This window comes from Mesoplodon bidens (assembly GCF_964165515.1).
Source record: "Mesoplodon bidens genome assembly, chromosome: 4".
Classification (NCBI taxonomy): Eukaryota; Metazoa; Chordata; class Mammalia; order Artiodactyla; family Ziphiidae; genus Mesoplodon; species Mesoplodon bidens.
Window position 1 is genome coordinate 27,720,509 of NC_138160.1, and position 26,215 is coordinate 27,746,723.

Here is a 26,215-nt window from a genome sequence, read left to right on the forward strand (position 1 = left end):
CTGACACTGAATGAATAGAAGTGGCCTAGAGCATTTGCAATCTGCCTCAGTCTGCAGCACTGTGACTCAGGCAGTGCAGGGTTTGAATCATGATTCACTCCCTGTATAACCTAGAGCAGAGCTTATTTAAACTTTTTGACCCTGGGTTTCTTCATCTAGAAAATGGAGAGAATCACCATTCCGACTTTGGAAAGTGCTTGTTAGGATGATAATGATATGTAAAGTGCCTCACTGCAGTACCTGGAACATAGTGAGTGTCTGATAAATGTGTGTTGAATATATATTCTTGGCTATAGTCGGCATTCATTAAATATAGATTCAAAGACTCATATTAGCCATATTCCTGCTTGTAGTATGGAGTTCTCTTGCCTTCTGTGAACTACCTTACACCTCCAGGACTTCAGTTTAGGTACTTTTTTTTTTTTTTGCCCAGCGGCTTTCCGGATCTTTGTTCCCTGACCAGGGATTGAACCCAGCCCTGGCAGAGAAAGTGCCGAGTCTTAACCACTGGACCGCCAGGGAATTTCCCAGGACTTCAGTTTAGGAATGTGTGTGGGTGTGTGGCCAAGGACTTCTGCAAAGACTTTTCTTCGCACTTTCTGGCATTAAACGTTATGACTTTGGCTTCCTTCCTTCGGATTTTACTAGCCAGGGTCAAATACCAGAGTAGGGGGTGGCGGGCAAGGATCATTTCTCGGAAAATGGGCCAGAAGTGTTGATCTTTTTCAGACATTTCACTTTATTACAAGAAACATTTATGGAACAAGTGCAAAGCTCGGTGTTTGTCATTCATGTTTTATTCGCTCCCTCACTCACTCACAAGTCAAATCCAATCTTCGCCGCATCCCACTTTCGTGAAATCGGTTCAGGATGAGGGGCGGTCCCTTTAAGGCCCTGGAAAGGGTCTCGGTGTTGGTTTCGGAGGGGAGGCCACGCCCCATCACGCGCGCGTGGTCTCAGAGGGGCGGGGCGGGCGTCTCTTTGCTGCCGTCACTTCCGTTTCTCTGTCAGTAGCGAGCGGGCGAGCTGGAGGCAGTTCGGCTACCGGAGCGGAGCGTGAGTGCTCGGACCCCGCCCCCACCCCCTCGTAACCGCCCTCGTTCGGCCCTCACCTTGCCAGCCCGGCCGCTGCGCGCCCGCAGACCCGGTCCCTCTCGTCGACGACGGCCGCGGGAAATGGCGGCGCTGCCTGATTTCCCCCATGCTTCCTCGGCCTTCCCGGACCCCTCCTCGTCCCTGACTCCGCGCCCCACGCGCTTCAGGCCTCTCGGCCCCCGAAACTGGCCCCCGGGAGCTGCCCAGAGGCGGCGGGGGAGGAGGTGCCCGGCGGGGGCGAGGAGCCGCGGGAAGGGGGCCGGGGCGCCCCCGGGACAATGCAGTGGCGGCCCGGGCGGGGGCGCGTGCGGGGCCTGCATCTACCCAAGGTCTCTCCGGGGTCCTCATCCCTGCCCCCAGGAGCGGGGACCCGGTCGGAGGAAGGCAGGCGGTGCGGCGGGGGAGACTGGCGCTGGGGGAGTGAACGGCTGGTTTGCTGGGGGGCAGTGAGCTCTTCGAGGCAAGAAAATGGCGCTTGGTGCAAGTCCCTCCTCTCCCACGCCGTCTCCTCCGCATTTCGCCGCCTCCCACGCCCCCTCCGACCGACCTGTCTCCCACCGCCCAAGGCGTTGTCAGCCCCGGGGTTCTGGCGGCTGCCTGGCGTCGCGCGGCCCCCTTCCTCCGTTTTGGTGCTTATCACCCTCGTGTTGAACCGAATTCGCGTGCCTTTTAGTCCTAGTTTATTTTCACCTCTTGTTTTCTAATCCCGCCTTCCCCATGCCTTCATCAGAGATCGGAGATTTCATTTTTTAAGTTGTGTTTTGTATATATTCCACACCAGCGCTGTTAGTAGCGCCTCGCCAGAATTGCGAGCCTGCCGCCCCCCCCCCGCATTTTTCCCCTTGAACGGTAAAGGCTCATTAAGTAAAAGTGAAAATGTATTTTGATAGAAGTTCAAACAGGCTGGCTTTAGTTACCGTTACCTTGTTTTCGTGTCGGATGGACTTATTTGTGTTAAACACGAGTTGGTTCTTTGAAATGATCTTAGGCCCCCAGGAACCTTTCATGAACAGATGGTATAGTTATGCCTGACCGTTTCAAAGTGAAAAACAGGGTACGTTCAGTTGGATTACTTTAAAAAAAAAAAGCTTCTTGGCATTATTAGCTAGCATGAAAAACAACTAAATTGATTTTGGAGATTAGGTTGGAAAGCGGAACAGTAACAGGATTAATGTATAAAACGTGGCTATAAATGTTGCTTGCTCCCCTCTGAATTTACTACTCTTGGCATCAAGAAATTGCCAGATAAAATCAACATGGCTGGCTTGGGCATGGTTTGAGCTTTTTGAATTTAGTGGCTAGGCTAGGGATGGCCCATTTCTTTTACTTTGACTTCCTGTTTTGGGATACATTCAGTGCCCTTGCTAATGGCAAGTTTAGTCGAGACCTGGATTATTTATGGTTTTTTTTGAAGTCTTTTCCACTTTTTTCAGCAAACATTATAGTGTATGTTGTGTATATTGGACCCTTTAGGGCATATAGAAGTTAATAGGACTCAAGTCTCTTCTGAGATGGAGGTGGAGAGAGCAAAAGATACTTGTTTTGAAAATAAGCATTTTACCATTTGGTATTATAAGTGCTTTGAAAAGAGGTACAGCGTGAAATTCCTTGAATTTTGGGAAACATAGAAGCACAAGACTCTGCCCTCAGGCACTCTGTAAACATCCACAGGGAAAGCAAGGTACTGGCCTATGTACCGTCTGGGGGGACCTGGGGAACTAGGGTCATAGTAGGAATTGGAGGAAAGGTTTTGCCCCTCCCATAAGCAGATTCTTCAAATTTAAGTTGTATTCCAGAGTAGAAAATCAGTGTAAAATGTAAATGAACTGTGAATTATGTATAACTTTGATTCCGTACTTGCTCCTTTGATTGGCATGGTCAAAAAGCCAAAAAAATTAAGAACATATACAAAATATGAAAAATAGGATTTTAATGGTAAAATTAATTAAATATCGACATCTGTATAGTACAGTTGTTCACCATGCTGTGTGTAAGTTGATATCAGTTCCGGCAGTGAATAATTGTACATAAGTCTCCTCAGTGGCAAGTATAAAGCAGTACTGAGAATTATTCATATTTCTTATTGGTTTTAACAGTGATTGCTGTCAGCTGCCTTTTTGCAGTTTACCCTAAACATAAACATCTAACCCTGCTAAAATGAAGTATAAAAAGCCCCATTGACTTTAAGAAAGAGAGAGGTGTAAGAGTATGAGATGTGTATGACATTTAGTTCTTCTTGCTGGGTTCAGAACTCTTCACTTTGCATGTTATTTTCAACTTGGAAGAGCATAGATTAAGAGCATAACTTGTGTGCTCAGTGTAACAACTCCAGTACCAAAAATGGTAGAAAGAACTGTGGAACTTCTTGAATCTGTGATTGGGGGAGAGTTAAGTTGAAGGTAATAGAGCAAATTATGAATTATTTACATAATGTATTTTTCTTTCAGAATGCCGAAGTCAAAGGAACTTGTTTCTTCAAGCTCTTCTGGCAGTGATTCTGACAGTGAAGTAGACAAAAAGGTGACTATACACCATGTGATTTTTGTGATACTTAATTCAGCAGTATTGCCCACATCCAGTTCTGAAGGACTGCACAGCATATCAGAATCTTAAAATGAGAGGCTGGATGGATGTTTCTGAAAGTGCAGATGGCCCCTGAACCACTTGACTAAAGTGCATAGGGTGCTTGTTGTACACGCACACGCCAAGCCCCGACGTCAGACTTGAGCAAGTCTTCTGACATTAACAAGCTTCCTGTTGTGGCTTTTTAGGACTCGTAAGGCTCCCTAGGGGAATAGCACTAGATTTAGGCCAAAGCCACTATTTGCCATTATTTAGTAATCTTCCTAATCTGTAGGTATTCTTTGTAGTTGTTGAGCCAAATTATCTGAACTCCTTGAAAGCAGATGTTAATTTGACAGTCTTCTCAGCCTTGATGTTTATCCAGCCTTCAAGGATTACATAAAATTTGGCTTGGTACATTTTAAATTAGAATGTTACTTACTTTTAATTAAATCAGCACCCAGCAAAGCTAACATGAAATTACCCATTTTGATAGAAGAGGCTTTTTCTGCATTAGGTGATAATTGTGCTATAAGCTTAACTGTGCATTCTGCTTAACTGAGCATCTCACACTGTAGTCAGGGCTTCTTCCACACAGTATTGTCCTTTATCTCCTAGAACCTTACATAGTTGTGTCTCTGAGCTCAGTTAGCAGTGTTAAAAGAAAAGAGAGCTTATATGAGAATCTTGGAGGAGATGGACTTTTATAGGGAAGTACATAGTATAATATCACCTGGAAGGTTGAAAAAAAACTTCAAAGAGCATGCATGGCTATATCGAGAAGGGAATGTCTCTTAGTTTTTTAACTTGCACACAGTATAGCATTTGAATACATTGATTTAACAAGTTTTTTATTGAGCTTTTATGTGCCAGGTATGTGCCATTCCACAGGGACTGTATAGACCCTGATAAAAAGAATAATTGCTTTCTGCTTATTGAGCTGAGGTAATTTTTGCTATTTATCCCAAATAATACTGTTAATCCTGTAAGGACTTACATTAAATGAATCCAGTCTTTCAGTTTGTGTACATAAATACATACATTATATCAGTATTTTACCTAGCATCACATAATTTGGTAAAACATTGTTTATATACCTTCCACTAAGGAACATGACTGCCCTCTACTGTTTGGATTGGGAACTACTGGATTTCATGGACCGTTGGCTCATTTTAAAATAAGTAAATAAATAAATAAAATTAATTAATTTGGTTGCACCGGGTCTTAGTTGTGGCAGGTGGGCTCCTTAGTTGTGGTTCCAGGGTTTCTTAGTTGCAGCATGCATGCGGGATCTCGTTCCCTGACCAGGGATGAAACCCAGGTCCCCTGCATTGGGAGCGCGGAGTCTTATCCACTGTGCCACCAGAGAAGTCCCTATTAGCTCATTTTGAGAATGAACCTATATGAAAAACTTTTAGAGTAATGCTGCTTTTAAAACATTGTTTTGATTTTGAATGCTAGTGTAACACATTACTGTTTATCTTAAGTTGTTTTTTTGTGATGAGGAAGTTTTGTGATGAGTTGTTGACTTCTGGTGCCCAGTACGAAATACCTTTCTTAGCTTTGCCTACTCATAAACTTGCTAAGCCAATTTAAGTCCTTTTTGGAATAGGCAGGCATAAATAATCATAAGTTGGTTGTATTCTTCCTAATTAGTACATTTTCTTTGTAAAAATAAGTAACTGACTAGTTGACTAGAGTGGTTTCCGAAAGTTTAAGTTTATTCAAAAGCAGCAGCCCCCATACCTCCATCTTTTTTCTCTCCCAAAGAAATTTTATGAGGGATCCCAGTCTATAAAATAACTGTTTCTCTGGTGAATACCACTCTAATGCCTGAAATATCTTTTGGGTTTCTGAGAGCAGTTTGAAAACACTGTACTAGATAACAGTGCTAGGCTAGTTTCATAGTTCTGTTGTCAAGTGAAACTTGCTTGTGTATATATTTATGATTTTTTTATTAATAAATGGAGTGTTCTGATCCTTTAAGCCTTGAAAAGTAATGGAATCTTTTGAACCTGAGATGTGTTTTGTTCTCATGCAGATTTTAACCATATTCTTGTTTTTCTTTCAAGTTAAAGAGGAAAAAGCAAGTTGCTCCAGAAAAACCTGTAAAAAAACAAAAGACTGGTGAAACTTCAAGAGCCCTGTCATCTTCTAAGCAGAGCAGCAGCAGCAGAGACGATAACATGTTTCAGGTAAAGTGGGTTATTTCCTTAGTTCCAGAGGAATTATTACCTGGCTTGATCTAAAGAATGTTAAAAGTACCTTAATCTGATAATGCATAATGATCTTTTATGTATGTTACAATTCTCTTGACTAAGGATATTCCTTGAAATATAAGAACAAGTTAGTAGAAATGAAAGCAATTTATATGATGCTAGATGATTGTTAAAATCTAGAATTCTGTAGTTTTGCTGTATTTAAAACAATGGGAATTTAAAAGTTAGAGAAATGCAAAAAAAGATTGAGAACTGCACGTTTAGAGAGCAGCTTGGAGGAGGTAGGTCTAGTATTGGGCTGTGAAGTATGGATAGGATGTTACTGGAGGGGAAACAGCAATAAGACCTGCCTAGTTTTGGCTTGCTAACAGAAAGGGTGAATGGGTTTACTAAAATGGGCCCTCAGTTTATCTGTTGTGGGGATTAGGGTTGAGTAGTGAGGTAAAGTGAGGGAAGTTCATTAGAGGGCTTTGATGAAATTACTCAGGACTGGCATAGCTTCTTTCCTTGGGTTTCTTACCTTGTTTTAGGGAGACTTGTTATTGGCATCATGGTACAAGAAGGCTTTGTGGGAGAGGCAGTGGGGATAAATTATGTGAGGTGATAAGGGCTTAGATGGTTTTTCCAGAAGATGAAATAGTGATGATTAAGATCGCTGGTGAGGAAGAATGCACTGGAGGAATGAAGCAATCAGTGAAGACTGGTTTTAAATTTGAGAGACAATAGAGATGAAGGTTTCATTGATAGATATGGGGAAAATAAATTAGTTTTAATGGCAGAGGTGGTTAAGTTTGGCCTTTTGGATCTGATTGTAAGTGTGATAAAGTGTCTCTGCTCTAGAACCTAGAAGGCTTAGTTGGGAACTGTTCATGTGGGTCCTTAGTATGGTTGACTGAAACCTTCCACTGAAGTAAGTATAAACCAGAGGGAGAAGAGGAGGTGACTGAGGACATGTCTTGTGATATTCAGGGTGGAAGGAAAAGGACATGGGTTAGAGAAGGTGGAGGAGAACAGGAAGAGATCAGTAATGGGAGCAAGGAAAAAATAAGTGCTTTGTGGGAGCATAAACAAGATAAGCGTCTCAAGGAGACATTAGTATTAGTCGAAGTCAGAAGGTTGGACAAAATGAGACTGCAAACATTTACTTGACTAGAAAGTAAGGCTTGTGTGTGTGTGCACTTATTCTTTTTTTTTTTTTTTTTAAACTTACTGATGTCCTTGAAAGACAGTACCAGGATTAATGTGAGAATGGGAAAATAGAAGTTGGCTATTTTTACTCAGTTTTGTCTTGTTATAACTCTAGATAAAGAAATAGACACGTGCTAGCTATGCATAATACTGTATTGAACATTGGAGACATACTAAGTAGATTTTCAGGCGCGCTGATCGTACAAAAAATGGTAAGTATAAGGAGATGATACGTTAGCTTGAGTGTAGTAGTCTTTCACTCGGAATATGTACATTGAATCATGTTATAAATCTTAAATACATACATTTTTAAATTAAAAATTATGTAAAAAAAAGTGACAAAATGCAGATCGATTTTTATGGGTTTTAGTCTTCTGACTTTTGTATATTTTAGAGGAACTAGGAGCAGACTGGATTAATTTGACAGAGAATGTGCAGATGCCTTGAAGTGGGAAAGAGCTTGGATTGTGCAGGAATTATGAAGCCCTTGTGTCTGGAGCCTAGAAAGTTGGCTGAGAGTGTAGGTAGGAGGTCTAGTTGATAAGGAAGGCGAAGGCCAGATCTTTCAGGGCTTTCCTGTTGGGAGACCAGTTTTAGGAGTTTTAGTTTCATTCTAAGTGCAGTGGGAGGCTATTTTACGGGGCAGAATGAAATGTAAAATCTGCAAGAAAGTATCCCTTCCTTTCATAGACTTTCCTCCTATATAGAATGAAGGACTGCTTTGGAATAGTTCAACTTAATGTTTGTACTAAAGGTAAAAACTTTCAAGTATTTGCCTGGCAGTTATCTTGGGCTTTTCTCTGATCAATTCTGTTCACCGTATGCCTGCTTGTACTTGGATAATAGAGCATCTGTGGCCTATTAATGGATTTCATCTTGTCTCCCTTACTCCTGATTGTACAGATAAAGAAACTAGGGCCCACATTTAGAGATTTTATTCTATTAGAGCAGTTTTGGGAAACCAGTTCTTTTTTTATAGGGAGGTTATCTCACCAAGAGAAGTGAGTTCAGTTCTTAAGCTCTCATTTGGAAGGTTCCCAAGCCTCAAAGGCTGTTAGGCTCCTCACCCTTTTGAAAGTGCCTTTAGGAGGATCATGTAGGCCTGATTTTCAGAGTGACTTTTCACAGACCTAGTGACTACATTGGTTATGTAATTTAAAATGAGGACTTCATTTTTTTTTTTTTGTGCTGTACGCGGGCCTCTCACTGTTGTGGCCTCTCCCGTTGCGAAGCACAGGCTCCGGACGTGCAGGCTCAGCGGCCACGGCTCACGGGCCCAGCCGCTCCGCGGCATGCAGGATCCTCCCAGACCGGGGTACGAACCCGTGTCCCCTGCATCGGCAGGCGGACTCTCAACCGCTGCGCCACCAGGGAAGCCCGAGGACTTCATTTTTATTAGTAATAATGGTTTGATAATTTTATTAGGAAAGACAGGTGAAGGATGGGGTTTTTGGAAGGAAAATCAGTTATGCTCATTGTGTTTTGTAAAGTTTAAAAAAATTCTATTTATTTAATTAAAAAAATAGAGATATATATTTCCTATATTTTTCATTTACCAAGAAAATGCCTTGAAGACAGCTCCCAGAGTGGAACTTTTTTAGACATTGCTAGTATCTTTAAGGACCTGGGTTATCAGGTATACTTTACCAAAGACAAATCTAAAATCTAAATTAAAGTTGTTTGAGTATTGCTTAGTAACCATAAGACAGGGTGTTTCTTTTTTTCCCTTAAACCTAAATACCCATCTCTTGAGAATAGAACTGGAGGAAATGATCTTAAATTTTGGTAAAGCAATGTGCATCAAACATAAGCAGCTCTCTAAATGTAGTATTTGAAGAGAATTGTGCCCAAGGAAAGTCACTCTGCTGATCTTTTAAGCTGTGGAATGATTTGGGCAGATTCCTGAGTAGAGAGGAGATACTACTAGGTGCTTGCTTTTGTCTGGTTTCTTCAGCTCTGAATTTTGCGAATTTGGTGCCGAAGGGATATAATTTACCTGAGATGACGTATGTGATGTGGATTGCAGAACTATCTTGTAATTACTTAGTACCTATGTCTTAAAAGGTCAGAATGATTGAGGCAGGGGACATTGATCCCTATTCTTCTTCAGAGGGATCCCTATTCGTCTTCAAAGTTCAGCACAAAGGGTCAGTAATACTGCTTTAGTTGATTTGATGATTTTAAGGATAAACCTGTTACTTTTAAATTATGTCATTACAGAGTCAGGTGTTCTTAACCTGGGGGTTTATTTTGGGAGTCCATGAAATTAATATTTTTTTTGGATTTTTTTGTATTGAAGGGATTATTTATAACCATCAGTACCCCAAAGGGGACAGGAAATCAAAAAAACTTAAGAATCACTGTTCGGTATGAGGTACATATTATTTTTTTCTTGTTCACCTCCAGATTATGTGTGTGTGAAAATACGTGCGTTCTGTCGTGTGACTGTTTTCTCCTATGACATGTGAGTGCAGTGATCTTTATTCTACTTTTACTTACATCTACACTACTACCCCCTCATTTTTCTGTGGTTAGTTTTTTTTTTTTTTGGTAAGAATTTGTCAGCTTTATTTCTCCTCAAGGAAGAGGTGACTATTGGGCAAGTTCTTTTCTTTTTTTAAAAAACTTTATTGAGATATAATCCATAGACAATAAAATGCACACATTTAAAGCCTAATTTGGTGAGCTGTAAAACACGTGCATGCTTTTTAAAATTTTATTTTATTTTGTTTTAATTTTTATTGGAATATGGTTGATTTACAACGTTGTGTTAGTTTCTGCTGTGCAGCAAAGTGGATTAGTTGTACATATATGTATATCCACTCTTTTTTATTGGGTTGGCCAAAAAGTTCTTTCGGGGTTTTCCTAACATCTTACAGAAAGACCCGAATGAACTTTTTGGCCAGCCCAAGTAGATTCTGTTCCCCTATAGGTCATTACAGAGTACTGAGTAGAGTTCCCTGTGCTATACAGTAGGGTCTTATTAGTTATCTATTTTATATATAGTAGTGTGTATATGTCAATCCCAATCTCCCAATTTATCCCTTCCCTCCCTCCCCCCACTTGGTAACCATAAGTTTGGTTTCTACATCTGTGACTCTATTTCTGTTTTGTAAATAGGTTCATTCGTATCATTTTTTAAGATTTCCACATATAAGCAGTATCATATGATATTTGTCTTTCTCTAAACGTACGTGCTTTTGTAGCGAGGCCATTTCCATCACCCTGGAAAGTTCCCTCTAGACCTCCCTTTATAGTCCATTCCCTTTCCCCAGGTAAGCACTGATGTAATTTCTGTCCCTAGAGATTTATTTTGCCTGTTCTAGAGCCTCATATAAATGGAATCATACAGTCTGTATTGTTTTGTGTCTGGCATCCTTTGCTCACCATAGTGTTTTGAGATCATTCCTTGTTTGAAGTATCAGTGATTCTTTCTTATTGCTGGTTGGTATTCCATTGTATGATTGTACTACAGTTCGTTTATCTATTCATTTTGGGTGGACATTTGGGTTGTTTCTAGTCTGGGGATATTAGGAATAAAGCTGCTGTGAATATTCTTGTACAAGTCTTTTTGTGGACATTTTCGCCTTTTAGGTAAACACCAGATGTATTTGCTGGGTCATAGGCTAAGTGTATCTTTAACTTTAAGAAACTGTCAAACTGTGTTCCAAAGTAGCTGTACCATTTTACAGACCCACCAGCAGTGTATGAGATTCCAATTGCTGCACATCTTCACTGGGTATTACCAGTCTTAAAAATTTTATTCACTTTAATTAATGGATGTGTAGTTTTACTTTGTATTTCCTTAATGTCTTATATTTTTGTTTGAAGATTCTGTTCAGATCTTTTGCCTATTAAAAAAAGGTCATTTGATTTATTGAATTTGAGGGATTTTTAAAAAATATTTTAAATACAAAGCCTTTGTCAGATACAAGTATTGTGAATATTTTCTGAGTCTGTGGTTTACTTTTTTAATTTAAGTATCTTTAAATTGGAAAATGTCCATTTTCATCGATTTTTCGCTTTTTTGGTTAATGCTTGTTTCCTGTTTAAGATATAGTTCTTTACCCCAATGCCACAAAAATTTTGCCAGTGTTTTTTTTGCTACACTTTTTATAGTTTTAACTTTCATATTTAGGTCTCTAATCCATGTAGAATTAGTTTCTTCTGTGTATAGTGTGAGATAGGGGTTGAGACTCATTTTTCACCCCTGTACAGATAATCGAGTTGTTCCAGTACCATTTGTTCAAAAGACTATTCTTTTCCTGTTGAATCACCTTGGATCTTTAAAGAAAACCAGTAAATATACAAAATGTTTATCTATTTCTAAACTCGGCTGTAGTCCATTGATCTCTGTGTCTGTCTTTAGTACCACACTGTCTTAATTACTATACTTTTATGGTGAGTCTTGAAATCAGGTAGTGTAAGCCCTTTAACACTGTTCTTCACTTTCAGAATTATTTTTGCTATTCTATGTATTGTATTTTCATACACATTTTATAATCAGCTTGTCAGTTTTTATCAGAAAGTCTACTGGGATTTTGATTGGGATTAGGTAGATCTGAAGATAATTTGGGGAGAGTCAGAACTTGACAATATTGAAGTTCCTGTTCATGAATGTGGTATCTCTGTCCATTTATTTAGATCTTTTTTGATTTCTCTGTTTTGTGATTTTTCTGGTATGTGTTTTGCTAAATTTATTCCTAAGTATTTTGTGTTTTGATTCTATCGCAAATGTATTGTTTCGTTTTTGATTTATTTAAAAAAATTTTTTTAACATCTTTATTGGAGTATAGTTGCTTTACAATGGTGTGTGTTTCTGCTGTATAATTAAGTCAGCCAGCTATACATATACATATATCCCCATATCTCCTCCCCCTTGCGTCTCACTCCCAATCCCACCCCTCTAGGTGGTTACAGAGCACTGAGCTGCTTCCCACGAGCTATCTGTTTCACATTTGGTAGTGTATATAAGTCCATGCCACTCTCTCACTTCGTCCCAGCTTACCCTTCCCCCGCCCCGTGTCCTCAAGTCCATTCTCTATGTCTGCGTCTTTATTGCTGTCCTGCCCCTAGGTTCTTCAGAACCACTTTTTAAAAATGTGTTGTTTTTAAGTTCATTTTCCAGTTGTTCATTGCTAAACAATATGTACGATATTACATAATATAGGTAAGTATACATATAACATTCTATATTTTATAAATTTATATGTTACATATGTATTTTTTAGGACTTCTTAGATTTCTCTGTTGATGATGATTTTTGTTTTTACATCATCCTTTTCATTCTTTTTCTTGCTTTATTGCTAGTATTTCCAGTATAATATTGAAAAGAAGTGGTGAGAGCAGACATCCTTGCTTTATTCCTGATGTTAGGGGCAAAGTATCCTTCTGACTCTTCTTTTTCTCCTAATGCCTCTATTGCTTAAACTCTGGAATGAATGTGCATACTGTGGATTTGGTGCTTTGGGCTGGGAGAATGCAAAGTCATGGGATAAACGTGGTGCAGTTTTCTATAGGGCCCATCTTTATTTGAAAATTCACATTAAAGCTTTTTATGCTAAAATGAACACTGGAGAAAAAAATTAAAAAAAAATAAAGTGAACACTGAATATATTAAAGGGCAGTATACAAAGGAAAACGCATAGTAAGTTTTTGGTTACAATAAGGGGTTCAGATGTTGGTAGGGCAGCGTCGGTCTGCGTCCCCAGGCTTCCCCTCCTTTCACCCCCACAGTTCTTTGGTGCTGGTGTTCCCTGAATCATTATTGCCAGATTTTAAGAGAGTCAGTTTATTGACCTATACCTTTTCCCTACTTTGTATAATTTCTTATTTAGAATAGTCAAACACAAGTTATTTGAAGGGTGATTAGGGACTTCAAATTGTAAATTCACAAAGTTTTAAGTACGTGGATGGTCAGTCACGTTTGAGAGAAAGAAAATGCCTCTTTTTAAGTTCATCTGTAGCAAACAAACATTTATACACACCTCATTGAAACTGTGGGTGACGAAGCTTGTTAGAAGTTTCTAGGGATCGAGGGTAGAAGTGAAGCTAGCTAACAATGTGTTGTGTTAACTGTATTGTCCCATGCTTTTTACATAAAATAACTGAGTACTTGTTATTACTAACTTAAGACTGGTAAAGTGCCATTCATACACTGTTTTTTAAAAAAAGGTTGCTTTCAGTCTTGATCTTTAACTTTTTTTCTAGTGAAATTTTAAAGTTGTAACCCTGTTTTTCTGCTTCTGCTTTTCTTTTTTTCCTTTCTTTTTTGTTCTTAGTTCAGGGACCTATAAAGGCTTCAGAATTCTCTTCCTGGCTTTTCACGTCCTTTTCAGTATGGCTCCATCTATTCAGCCTTTTGAATCTCATCAGTATCGTATCTTTCTGCTTTCCTTGGTCTCTGTCCTCATCACTTTTTTCTCCCTTTTGCTTAATTAATGGCCTGTCATTTTTCAAGGTCAAATTCCACCACTTGAAGTCTCTTGCACTACTCAAGCCCACACTGAATGCTTACTTGACTTACCTAATCAATATTACTCTAGTAGGTTTTCAGTGTATTTTAATTTTATCTATTCATCTGTCACATGGGCTTACCTTAAAAACCAAAATGAAACAATGTTCAGTGCTGTAGGTGCCTAAGATACTTAAAAATTTGTTAGGTATTAAATCAGTGTTATGAATCACTATTAGGAGTTTCACTGTGATAATTATTTTGGTCTTATTTATTTAGTTCATCCATTAAAACAGTTTGCTGGGAACCCGATATGACAGGCACTAGGGGACACAAAGAGGACTGTAAAAAATAAGCCGTTAAAAATGACAGTAAGATCACTGGTGACTTTAGCATAGGCATTGGGAGTTTAATCAATGGAAACAGCAATTCTTGCCTTTCAAAGATTAGCAATAAAGGGAGGAAGGAAACATGAGGAAAGTTATACAATGCAGATTAGGGAAAATGCCTTATAGAAAGAGGAGAATGAGCATGTTTGGAAATGGTAGATAAGAAACCAACGGAAAGGGAAAGAATGTACAGTTGACCCTCAAATAATGCAGGTTTGAACTGCCTGGGTCCACTTATACACAGATATTTTTCAATACTAAATACTGCATGGTTTGTGGTTGGTTTAAATCCTCGGATGTGGAGGGCCGAGGTATAAATTATACTTGAATTAACCTCTGAGTTGTTCAGGGGTCAGCTGTATATGCAAGAAATGGGATACAAAAGGTAAAGAACTTAAGAATTGATGAAGATGTGGGTAGGTACTGAGAAGAGAGATTTGAAGGCACTTAACCATACCTGATGGACTGTATTTCCTCCATAAAGCATGAGGCATACCCTGCAAATAGGGGGCACACCAGTGGGATGAGAAATTTGAGAACGAACAAGACCTGAGACAAGAAAAAGCAGCCTGAGAAGACATAGGCAAGATGGAAGCCAAAAATGTGTACTTTATCAGCACAACTGTGCTTCTACTTTAGCAATACTTGATAACCCAATAAAAGGGATTATTTAATCATTAAGGGACCCAGGTTTATAGAGAAAGCAACTTTTACATGATGATGTGTTTCAAGCACAAGATCATAGCTAGTATTTAAGTCAGGAAGATTGAAGAGTAGGTTTAAAGTGAGTCAGATAGGTAGAGGTAGTAGAGGTTTTGATGAGATATCCTGAAAAGTGCTTATAGACACTTGGTTGAGTAAGCCTTTTCCTTCCCTGTGCAATCTGTAGTTTGTGTTAAGCAGCAGTAGAAGGTTTTTGAGAAATAGTTTTCTGTGGACAGTTTTAAGTTCTCAGTTTGAGACTATAAGTGGAGTGTATTAACGATGTTATTTGAAATGAATGTCTAAAAGGAAAGCTATCTCATGTTACTATTGACTGGAACTTTGGATTCTTACATTCAGAATGGTTGCTAAACCAGTGTAGCTAGCTGAGTCTGTGGATTCCTATGGTTGTGGTTAGTGCAAGATTTTGCTTTGTAATGATCTTTATGGTAAAAAAAAAACACAACATAAAACTTACCATCTTAACCATTTTTAAGCATACAGTAATGTTAAGTATGTTCACTTTATTGTGAAACAGAGCTCCAGAATATTTTCCTCTTGTCAAACTGTTAAATAACAACTCCCCTTTTCTCCTGATCTCCCCCCAGCCCCTGGTAATCACCATTCTACTTTCTATCTTAATCTGACTATTCTAGGTACCTCGTATTTTTTTTTTTAAAGCATATGAAATTTAAAAAAATTTATCTATTTTTTGACTGCGTTGGGTCTTTGTTGCTGAGCGGGGGCTTTCTCTAGTTGTGGTGAGTGGGGGCTACTCTTTGTTGCAGTGCGTGGGCTTCTCACTGCGTTGGCTTCTCTTGTTGCAGAGCACGGGCTCTAGGCACACGGGCTTCAGTAGTTGCAGCACGTGGGCTCAGTAGTTGTGGCGCAAGGGCTTAGTTGCTCCGTGGCATGTGGGATCTTCCTGGACCAGGGATCGAACTCATGTCCCCTGCATTGGCAGGTGGATTCTTGACCACTGGGCTACCAAGGAAGTCCCTAGGTACCTCATATTAAGTACTGGAATCATCCAGTATGTATCTTTTTGTGATGAGCTTGTTTCACGTAGCGTAATGTCCTCAGGGTTCATCCTTGTTGTAAATAGCACGTGACAGAATTTCCTTCTTTTTTAAAGCTGAATAATGCTCTGTTATGTATGTCCCAATTTAATGTAAAAGTGATTGGAAATGTGAGATGTGCTTTGTTTCATCTTTTTAGAAAGATTTTAACAGTGATAGTTCCTTTGGTGTAGTTTTGATATTGAGAATAGTAATTATTTTTGTGATTAAAAGTAGAGTGAGTGTGCAGCAAGTGTGAATATAAATATGGATGCCATTGTTGAACACCTTTTTATGTTTTTGTTTCTTTTGCAGATTGGGAAAATGAGGTATGTCAGTGTTCGGGACTTTAAAGGGAAAGTCTTAATTGATATTAGAGAATACTGGATGGATCCGGAAGGTGAAATGAAACCGGGAAGGAAAGGTAAGATTTAATTTCCTGAATTTGGTCCTAATGTTGGGATTAAATTTAAAATTATCTAAGCTTGAAATTGTTTGGACTTCATTTGAAATTGAAATAATGTTGATGGTGCATAGGGCATGGGAGATCCTCCTTGAGTTGATTCTCTTTATCTTCTGTAGCCTTTTTGGTTTTTTTTGGCTACACCGTGCGGCATGCAGGATCTTAGTTCCCTGACCAGGGATGGAACCTGTACCCCCTACAGTGGAAGTGCAGAGTCTTAACCACTGGACCACCAGGGAAGTCCCTGTAGCCTTTTTGGACATGACACTTAACTTATTTTAATGAAATGTCTTAAATAAAGCTTGTTGAAATATCTCCCTCCCTCCTGCCAATAATACCCCTAATATCACTTCAGTTGGCTGCTAATTTACTTGAATATACCTTTAAAAAGATTACATCAATTCTGAAGTAGAATGGGGGCACTGGGAAGGTGTAAAATCAGGAATGGAAAATCCTGGTTTACAGTGTTTCCTTTTTTTTTTTTTTTTTTTTTTTTTGCGGTACGCGGGCCTCTCACTGTTGTGGCCTCTCCCGTTGCGGAGCACAGGCTCTGGACGCGCAGGCTCAGCGGCCATGGCTCACGGGCCCAGCCACTCCGTGCCATGTGGGATCTTCCCAGACCGGGGCACGAACCCGTGTCCCCTGCATCTGCAGGCGGACTCTCAACCACTGCGCCACCAGGGAAGCCCTACAGTGTTTCCTTTTGGTTCATCTCCAAACAGATATTCTTTAGGGTGGTATCCTTTAAGTGGGTCTTTGTCCTTCCATTTTTGCTTCATCCAGTCCCAAGCATGTCATCATCACAGAAGCATGCTTTATTCATTCACCAAATAGCTACAGAACATTTGTGTACCAACAGAAATTCATATGTTTGGCTGGTTAGCTGCTTTAGGTTGATCCTTAGCTAATGAAAAAAATGCCTCCTTATTTTCTTCTACTCTGCCTGCATGTCATTTTGAAAAGTACCACTTGTTTGCTTCATGTAATTTTTGACTGTATTAAACTTAACCTTTATATGTTTTCATACCCTTTTCTTCTTCAGGCTACTTCTGGATTGATCATTCAAGTTGTCCCACTGTAGCCAATGCCAGATTTCTTTTCTTGTTCCTGCAAACATTTACTAAAATGATTTGATTAGCCCTTCCTAAGTATTGCCCTAATATATTCTCCTCTTTGCTCTCAACTTCATGGCCTCCCAGCAGTTTTCTGAGAAATTCATTAATCTTCCAATTCTAGTTTATTTCTGTGCTTATAAGGGTCAGGCATTAGAACATTGTAAGTTTAAAGCACAAAGTACTTTCTGTTCATACTTTTATGTCTTAAATAGGAACATGTCATTAGCTAATGTTTTAAATGTTTATGTGTCTGGTGATAGGCTGAGATTTTATTCACATTAGCTAATTTAATTATTCACAACAACCCTTTGAGTTATAAGCAGCATTTTACTGATGAGGAAACTGAGGTTTAGAGGTAATTAATTTTTTAAAGGCCATAGAGTTAGTGAGGCTGGGATTTGAACTCTGGCAGCCTGACTCCAGAGTGAACTCTTTTTTTTTTTTTTTTTTTTTTAAGCAGAGGTCTTCTTAGAAGCCCATATGATTAAAATTTATTTATTTATTTATTTATGGCTGTGTTGGGCCTTCGTTTCTGTGCGAGGGCTTTCTCTAGTTGTGGCAAGCGGGGGCCACTCTTCATCGCGGTGCACGGGCCTCTCACTATCGCGGCCTCTCTTGTTGCGGAGCACAGGCTCCAGATGCACAGGCTCAGTAATTCTTGCTCACAGGCCCAGTTGCTCTGCGGCATGTGGGATCTTCTCAGACCAGGGCTCGAACCCACGTCCCCTGCATTAGCAGGCAGACTCTCAACCACTGCGCCACCAGGGAAGCCCCGGAGTGCACTGTTAACCAGTATGCACGGTCTAAGAAGTCCTGTTTGGATTGTGTCTCGGGGATTTTTCCGAAGTGAAGTGAGTGCTTCTGGAAGAACTCAGCACAAAGTCATTCATGCCGAGTTCCTGTGGAAATTTTGAGCAAATGTTGGAAACAACTGCTTGTAGAAATGGGGTGTCAAATACCGAATCTGGGTCTGGCCACATAGCCTGCTAGTTTGCAAGCACTTGTGAGATAAATCTTCAAATCATAATTTGCGCTCACTGGGTATAATAGGCATTACGCAGGATGCAGTGTTGAAAGTAAAACTGGGCATAAGATTGACCTGCTAAGGTAATTGTGATGAATGTGTAATTAACAAACGTAAGGGATTTGATTCTTAATGTACTATTGTGCCATTCAAAATGGCAGTTTAGATAAAACAATATTTTAGTTGGAAGTATGAAAATCCTCAAGAGAGCTTAAGTAGATATTCAATTTTTGATTTTTAAACTTTTTTTTTAGGTATTTCTTTAAATCCTGAGCAGTGGAGCCAGCTGAAGGAACAGATTTCTGACATTGATGATGCAGTAAGAAAACTGTAAAATCAGAGCAATGTAAAACCTGTACTGTTCTAGTTGTTTTAATTGTCTTTTTACATTGGCTTTTGTTTTCTAAACATTGTTTTCCAAGCTATTGTATATTTGGATTGCAGAACAATTTGTAAGATGAATACTTCTTTTTAAATGCGCATTATTAAAAATGTTCTGAGTGAAGCTAATTGTCAGTTTTATTAAGGAGGATTGCTTTTGTGTCCACCACCTAGTGCAAAATAAAATCAAGTAATACAATCTTAACTGTTGTGGCCTTCTTTGATCAGAAAAGTTGGTACTACTTAAGGCCAAAAGTAACAGTTTATCAACCTTTTAGTTTCAACTCAGCTTTTACCTTCAAAAGGATTAGCATCGCATTGAATTTAGAAAATTTTGGTTTGTGAAATTCATGGTTAATCTGTTTCCTTCTAGTCAAGTATCTAGACTTGTTTGATTTTTTTTCTTTTCCCCCCACCCCAATGATATTTCACTTTTCCTTTTTTTTCTTCACTTCCTTGTCCTTTTAATAACTTGTTATGTTCAGTTTTCGTTTTGCTTTTTGCTCTTTTTCTTGAGTATATTATGCTAGTTTGGAAAGTCTGAAACTGTCAAAATGTTACTTATCTCAATAAGGTACTTGTAAGTAAAATATTATATGAGAACTACAATCACTAATTCTACTGTATTAAATATTAGGAGATATAGTTTGATAAACAACATGGCTTGTATGAAAACTCCGAGCAAGTAAATGTATGTATGTCATTACCTGTAGTGTTCTGTGTAGTTGTTATTGCTTAGTCTGCAGAAAATAATGACTTAGATATCTGATTTGCTTTCACTTATTAAACATATTCACCATGGGATGATGTCTATAAAATCAGATATTGTTAAATTAGACTAGGATTTAATAAAAATTGTGAAAGCTTACTGGCCTAACATTTTATTTTATGACATTGAGTATGGATTATATATAGCCAGAGATACCACTGAGCTTAACTGTCATAGTAGATAATGTCAATTTTTAGGGGAAAGAGCACAAAGAGCACATACTTGTGTTTTTTAGCCTTTGCTTCAGTAGACTTGGTTCTTTTGCAGTTCATTTATGGGACAGTGGCATTCTAGACTTAATGTTACTAAGTTTTAGCAGGCACTCTGAAGTGATTTTCATTGAACCATAATGATGAAGCAGATGTAGGTTGAGGCACAGATTTCAGGGGCTTTGCAGCAATAAATAGGGCATGGTGTGCCTTAGGAGAAGAATGTAAAGAAACTATAACTGAAATTAAAAAAGGTGGCAGTGAAGAGGAAGGAATTCTCTTCACACTAAATGATAACACATGATATTTTGATCACATTGATAGGACACAGTTCTAGATAGAATAGTAAAAAGAAAGGTTTAAAGACATGTAAAAAATTCTTGGTGACATTTGATAGCTAATCTCAAATGGTTACTACCATATCAGAGAGTTGCACTATTATAACAAGTATGATTACTATGTCTAAAACATCTTATAGTAGAGTTGTCAAGGACTTGATTTCAAAACCATCTGCCAGGCCACATAGAGTTATCAGTTTTTTTCTGGCAGCTGTTCTAAGTGTTTCTTTTACATTTTTAAGATTTTTAAAAAGTGTTTTTTAGCAGTAACCCTAATATGTGCATAATTGGAGAAATAAGTCCTCTTTTCTGGTATTTTAGCCTTCACCACATAATAGGTACTAAAGTGTTCAGAATACGTATTTTAGACAAATCATACTTGTTTGAAAACTTTCCCCTTATTTGGGAACATATTAACTGAATTGGGTAGATTTGTAAAGTATTCCTTATTGTATATACAGAAAGGGTAGTTAGAACACAGAACTCTGATTTTGGTGTAGATGAAGAGGGAGTAATGGGTAAATTTCCTAGGTTTATGTGAAATGACAAGGTATATGCATTTTGAAACAATCTGCTAATACAGAGATGTGCTGAAATCTGTTACCTAGGCATTTTCTAGCTGTTTAGTATTATGTCATTAAAACTTTCAAGTAAGGAGTGTTTCTCTGGCAGATTCTGGTAATGTTCTTGGTAAATTCAGTACATTACTGGATATGTAATATACAGAAATTATTAATCTAGTGTGTGTGTAGAAAAGGATGAGAACTGCGTTAAAAGAAGAGACTTTTTAAAATAACTTGTGCTGGAAAGAAAAGGTATATTGTTTTCTATTTAAACTTTACCTTCTTGGTCAGATTTCTTCCAGGAAGAAAGTGTGACATTTTCAGGCACTGGTTTCTTAGCCTGATAATGCCAAAATGAATTTAATTCACGCCAGCCCACGAATCTGTGCAGTAGCAGGGCCTTTCTAGTGGATTTTTGTCTTTGTCTTTTTAAAGTACAAGCAGCATTTGACCAATTTCTAATGCTCTTGGCGTTTAAAGAACAACCACTAAAGAAAAACTCTTATAATTTTATTCTTTTTTATTTTGCTTCATAAATGCTTAAGAACTTCTTTTGAAAGAAGAGTACTCCTACCTCATTAGCTAGTCAAGATGCTGTGATGGTCAGCCTATTCTTCATAATGTGTTTAGGAAAAAAGACAGGAAAAGTAAGTACGTTCTGGCTTGGCTATTGAGGGGAAAAGAGAAAGAATTGAGTATTAATTATTTAAATGTTCTTGATGGGGGTATGTTAGAAGAGAACTATAAAAGTTTGAAATTTTAAAAAAGTGCTAATGTTTAGGTATCTCTCCTTAAATTCTTTGCAACTCACTTTTTATGGAAAATCCAGTGAAACACTCAAAAGTTTTTGCTCTTTTTCTTTAAAGTGGTGTTTTTCCAGATAAACTCTAGGGGTAAACATTCACATAGTAACAAATATGTAATTCTGTAATTGTGGAATACCTGTCTGCTTTGTTTGGTACATCTTCCATGGAGATGTCAATGAATATACTGCATCTGTGAATATTTTAAATGTTGAAATAAAAACAAGAAATGTGCCCTGTGTGTCATCCCAGTTTCACAAACCCAAAGATGAATCGCTAAGTTATCTGTTGAATGGGTTTTGTTAACAAATAGGATACCTTTCTTTGTGAATGCTTTGGAATGTGAATTAGCCTTTGAGTGTTAAATCTTCTGAGGACTTCTGGGACTGGGTGCTGTGGCCTCATTTTTTTCATCTACCTGATCCAGATGAAAAAATGCAAATATTAAGCTGTACATGGCCTCTTTTACTTTACCTGTATGAGTGCTTTGTGGTCTGATTATTCCTTGTTATAATTATGTATAAAGTCTCTATTTTTCCCTTCTTGATTAGTAATTTTACTTATTAGTTAATAGTGAGATCTCTCATTGTTTAAATTTCTATTTAGGGAAATTTACACAGGGATAGAGAGACCCATGGAAAGTTTCTTATAACTCTTGTTTTGTTCCACTTTAAATTTTAGTGAAACATATTGACTTAAAAATCTAGTCAAGAAGAAAATAGTACTGGAATTCATACAGTTAATCACTGACTTTCCAATTTTGTTGTATGGTTCAAAGGAGGTACGGGATAGAAAAGGAGTTTGAGAAGCATGAAACATTTAAAAAAATGTGTGAAATTACTTACTATATAACATTTTATTCAAGACTTATGGCCATCTGTGTCAAAGATCTTGCTACACAGGCATTCCCCTTTCCCCCACTCACTTCGCGTAAATTGATCACAGAGTTCAGACCTTCCCAGACCTCCTTTTACAGCCATTTAGTCCTGGACTAACAATGACCTACTGTTTCTGCCTAAAGTGAAGCACTCCTCTTATTTCACTCTTTGGCTCTTGATAGAGTTTAAATAGTTTATCTTTCTGCTAGATAACTTATTTTAGCATGGAAATGATTTAGGCCGCTTCCTTTTTCTAAACTCTGCTAGAAAAAAAAAGCACTTATCCTGAATCTCAACAGTTGGATACTAAAACCTACCTTGGAAACAGAATGCTGTATGCAAGGGGCTTCTCCTACCAGGCAAGCCAGAACTTAACTAAAATTATGTGTGTTGTAGCTCATGTGTTTTGGAAAGTGGTGTGAAGTTCCAGTTTGGCCCTCTTCTAATTAAGCCCAGTGTACTGATAGCTCCTACTCTGGCTTTGTTTCTCAAATGAGTTACTGCAAGAATGATACAGAGAATTCCCATATATCCTTTCACCCAGAGATTCCATTCAGATTTTGCCAGTTGTTCCAGTAATGTCTTTATAACAAAAAGCTTCCAACCAATTTCGTTGTTAGTCTTCACTCTGACACAGTTCTTCATTTTTTCCTTTGCTTTTACAACACTGACGTTTCTGTTGTCTTGGAGGTTCAAAGGTCACGAGTGATGTTGACAAGGGTGGACAAGGCCTAGAAGCTGGTTGACCGTGGAGTTGGAGACTTAGCTTGGTTGTGAATGAAAAGTGGGATGGCAGCTGTGGAAGCATGTGGGATCAAGGGTGGGTGTCTGATTGAAAGAAACACAGTGCGTGCAACATCTGTGACATGCAGAGTTGGCTGCGTTCAGTACATGTTTAAATTGACCTTTGATGTCAGCTACAATTTCAATCACTTCCCACTTTTGTTTTCGGTGACTTTTTCTAAGTGCCACCTGAACTGTGAGTACTTTTAATAATTTTTTTTTTTTTGCGGTACACGGGCCTCTCACTGTTGTGGCCTCTCCCGTTGTGGAGCACAGGCTCCGGATGCGCAGGCTCAGTGGCCATGGCCCACGGGCCCAGCCGCTCCGCGGCATGTGGGATCCTCCCGGACCGGGGCATGAACCTGTGTCCCCTGCATCGGCAGGCGGACTCCCAACCACTGCGCCACCAGGGAAGCCCTGTTGAGGATTTTTGCAACTATGTTTATCAGTGATATTGGCCTGTAGTTTTCTTTTTTTGTGACATCTTTGTCTGGTCTTGGTATCAGGGTGTTGGTGACCTCGTAGAATGAGTTTGAGAGTCTTCCTCCCTCTGCTGTATTTTGAGAGAGTCTGAGAAGGTGTTCGCTCTTCTCTAAATGGTTGATAGAATTCACCTTTGAAGCCATCTGGTCCTGGGCTTTTGTTTTTCGTAAGATTTTTAATCACAGTTTCAATTTCAGTGCTTGTGATTAGTCTTTATATTTTGTATTTCTTCCTGGTTCAGTCTTGGAAGGTCGTGCTTTTCTAAGAATTTGTCCATTTCTTCTAGGTTGTCCATTTAATTGGCATATATGCTTGTAGTAATCTCTCATGATGCTTTGTATTTCTACAGTGTCAGTTGTTACTTCTCCTTTTTCATTTCTAATTCTGTTGATTTGAGTCTTCTCCCTTTTTTTCTTGATGAGTCTGGCTAATGGTTTATCACTTTTGTTTATCTTCTCAAAGAACCAGCTTTTAGTTTTATTGCTCTTTGCTGTTTTTTCCTTCGTTTCTTTGTCATTTATTTCTGATCTGATGATCTTTATGATTTCTTTCCTTCTGCTAACTTTGGGTTTTTTTTGTTCTTTCACTAATTGCTTTAGGTGTAAGGTTAGGTTGTGTATTTGAGATGTTTCTTGTTTCTTAAGGTGGGATTGTATTGCTCTAAACTTCCCTCTTAGAACTGCTTTTGCTGCATGCCATAGGTTTCGGGTCATCGTGGTTTTATTGTCATTTGTTTCTAGGTATTGCTTGATTTCCTTTTTGATTTCTTCAGTGATCTCTTGATTATTTAGTAGCGTATTGTTTAGCCACCATGTGTTTGTATTTTTTACAGTTTTCTTCCTGTAACATCTCATAGCATTGTGGTCGGAGAAGATACTTGATATGGTTTCAATTTTCTTAAATTTACCAAGGCTTGATTTGTGACCCAATATATGATCTATCCTGGAGAATGTTCCATGAGCACTTGAGAAGAAAGTGTATTCTGTTGTTTTTGGATGGAATGTCTTATAGATCTCAGTTAAGTCTATCTTGTTTAATGTGTCATTTAAAGCTTGTGTTTGCTTATTTTCATTTTGGATGATCTGTCCATTGGTGAAAGTGGGGTGTTAAAAGCCCCCTACTATAATTGTGTTACTGTGGATTTCCCCTTTTATGGCTGTTAGCATTTGCCTTATGTATTGAGGTGCTCCTATGTTGGGTGCATAAATATTTACAATTGTTCTGTCTTCTTGGATTGATCCCTTGATCATTATGTAGTGTCCTTCTTTGTCTCTTGTAATAGTCTTTATTTTAAAGTCTATTTTGTCTGATATGAGAATTGCTACTGCAGCTTTCTTTTGATTTCCATTTGCATGGAATATCTTTTTCCATCCCCTCACTTTTGGTCTGTATGTGTCCCTAGGTCTGAAGTGGGTCTCTTGTAGATAGCATATATATGGGTCTTATTTTTGTATCCATTCAGCCACTCTATGTGTTTTGGTTGGAGCATTTAATCCATTTACATTTAAGGTAATTATCAATATGTATGTTCCTATTACCATTTTCTTAATTGTTTTGGGCTTGTTTTTGTAGGTATTTTCCTTCTGTTGTGTTTCCTGCCTAGAGAAGTTCCTTTAGCATTTGTTGTAAAGCTGGTTTCGTGGTGCTGAATTCTTTTAACTTTTGCTTGTCTATAAAGGTTTTAATTTCTCTGTCAAATCTGAATGAGATCCTTGCTGGTTAGAGTAATCTTGGTTGTAGGTTTTTCCCTTTCATCACTTTAAATATGTCCTGCACCTCCCTTCTGGCTTGCAGAGTTCCTGCTGAAAGATCAGCTGTTAACCTTATGGGGATTCTCTTGTGTGTTATTTGTTGTTTTTCCCTTGCTGCTTTTAATATTTTTTCTTTGTATTTAATTTTTGATAGTTTGATTAATATGTGTCTTGGCATGTTTCTCCTTGGATTTATCCTGTATGGGACTCCCTGTGCTTCCTGGACTTGATGACTATTTCCTTTCCCATATTAGGGACATTTTCAACTATAATCTCTTCAAATATTTTCTCAGACCCTTTCTTTTTCTCTTGTTTTTCTGAGACCCCTGTAATTCGAATGTTGGTGCGTTTAATGTTGTCCCAGAGGTCTCTGAGACTGTCCGCAGTTCTTTTCATTTTTTCTTTATTCTGCTCTGTGGTAGTTATTTCCATTTTTTATTTTCCAGGTCACAACCGTTCTTCTGCCTCAGTTATTCTCTATTGATTCCTTCTAGAGAATTTTTAATTTCATTTGTTGTGTTGTTCATTGTTCGTTTGCTCTTTAGTTCTTCTAGGTCCTTGTTAAACGTTTCTTGTATTTTCTCCATTCTGTTTCCAAGATGTTGGATCATCTTTACTATCATTACTCTGAATTATTTCTCAGATAGACTGCCTATTTCCTCTTCATTTGTTTGTTCTGGTGGGTTTTTACCTTGCTTTTTAATCTGCTGCATTTTTCTCCGTCTTCTCATTTTGCTTAACTAACTGTGTGTTGAGTCTCCTTTTCACAGGCTGCAGGTTTGTAGTTCCCGTTGTTTTTGGTGTCTTCCCCCAGTGTGTGAGGTTGGTTTAGTGGCTTGTGTAGGCTTTTTGGTGGAGGGGACTGGTGCCTGTGTTCTGGTGGATGAGGCTGGATCTTGTCTTTCTGGTGGGCAGGGCCACATCCGGTGGTGTGTTCTGGGGTGTCAGTGAACTTAGTATGATTTTAGGCAGCCTCTCTGCTAATGGG

The 26,215-nt window shown here is 38.6% G+C and overlaps 1 protein-coding gene across 1 annotated transcript; it reads left to right on the forward strand.

Moving 5' to 3' along the window:
- The first annotated feature begins 969 nt into the window (after positions 1-969).
- SUB1 (SUB1 regulator of transcription) lies at positions 970-21,566 on the forward strand. The gene is made up of 5 exons (XM_081230581.1): positions 970-1,056; positions 3,543-3,615; positions 5,730-5,852; positions 15,983-16,091; positions 18,524-21,566. The coding sequence occupies exons 2-5, from the start codon at positions 3,544-3,546 to the stop codon at positions 18,601-18,603; spliced, it is 384 nt and encodes a 127-aa protein (XP_081086707.1). The 5' UTR covers positions 970-1,056; position 3,543; the 3' UTR covers positions 18,604-21,566.
- The last annotated feature ends 4,649 nt before the right edge of the window (positions 21,567-26,215 follow it).

Bases quoted from the DNA above. Each gene is read 5' to 3' on its own strand.
- SUB1 (XM_081230581.1), top strand. From the start codon at position 3,544: ATGCCGAAGTCAAAGGAACTTGTTTCTTCAAGCTCTTCTGGCAGTGAT. The intron at 5,853-15,982 runs GTAAAGTGGGTT...TTTCTTTTGCAG, and splicing joins GAGACGATAACATGTTTCAG to ATTGGGAAAATGAGGTATGT. The intron at 16,092-18,523 runs GTAAGATTTAAT...CTTTTTTTTTAG, and splicing joins AATGAAACCGGGAAGGAAAG to GTATTTCTTTAAATCCTGAG.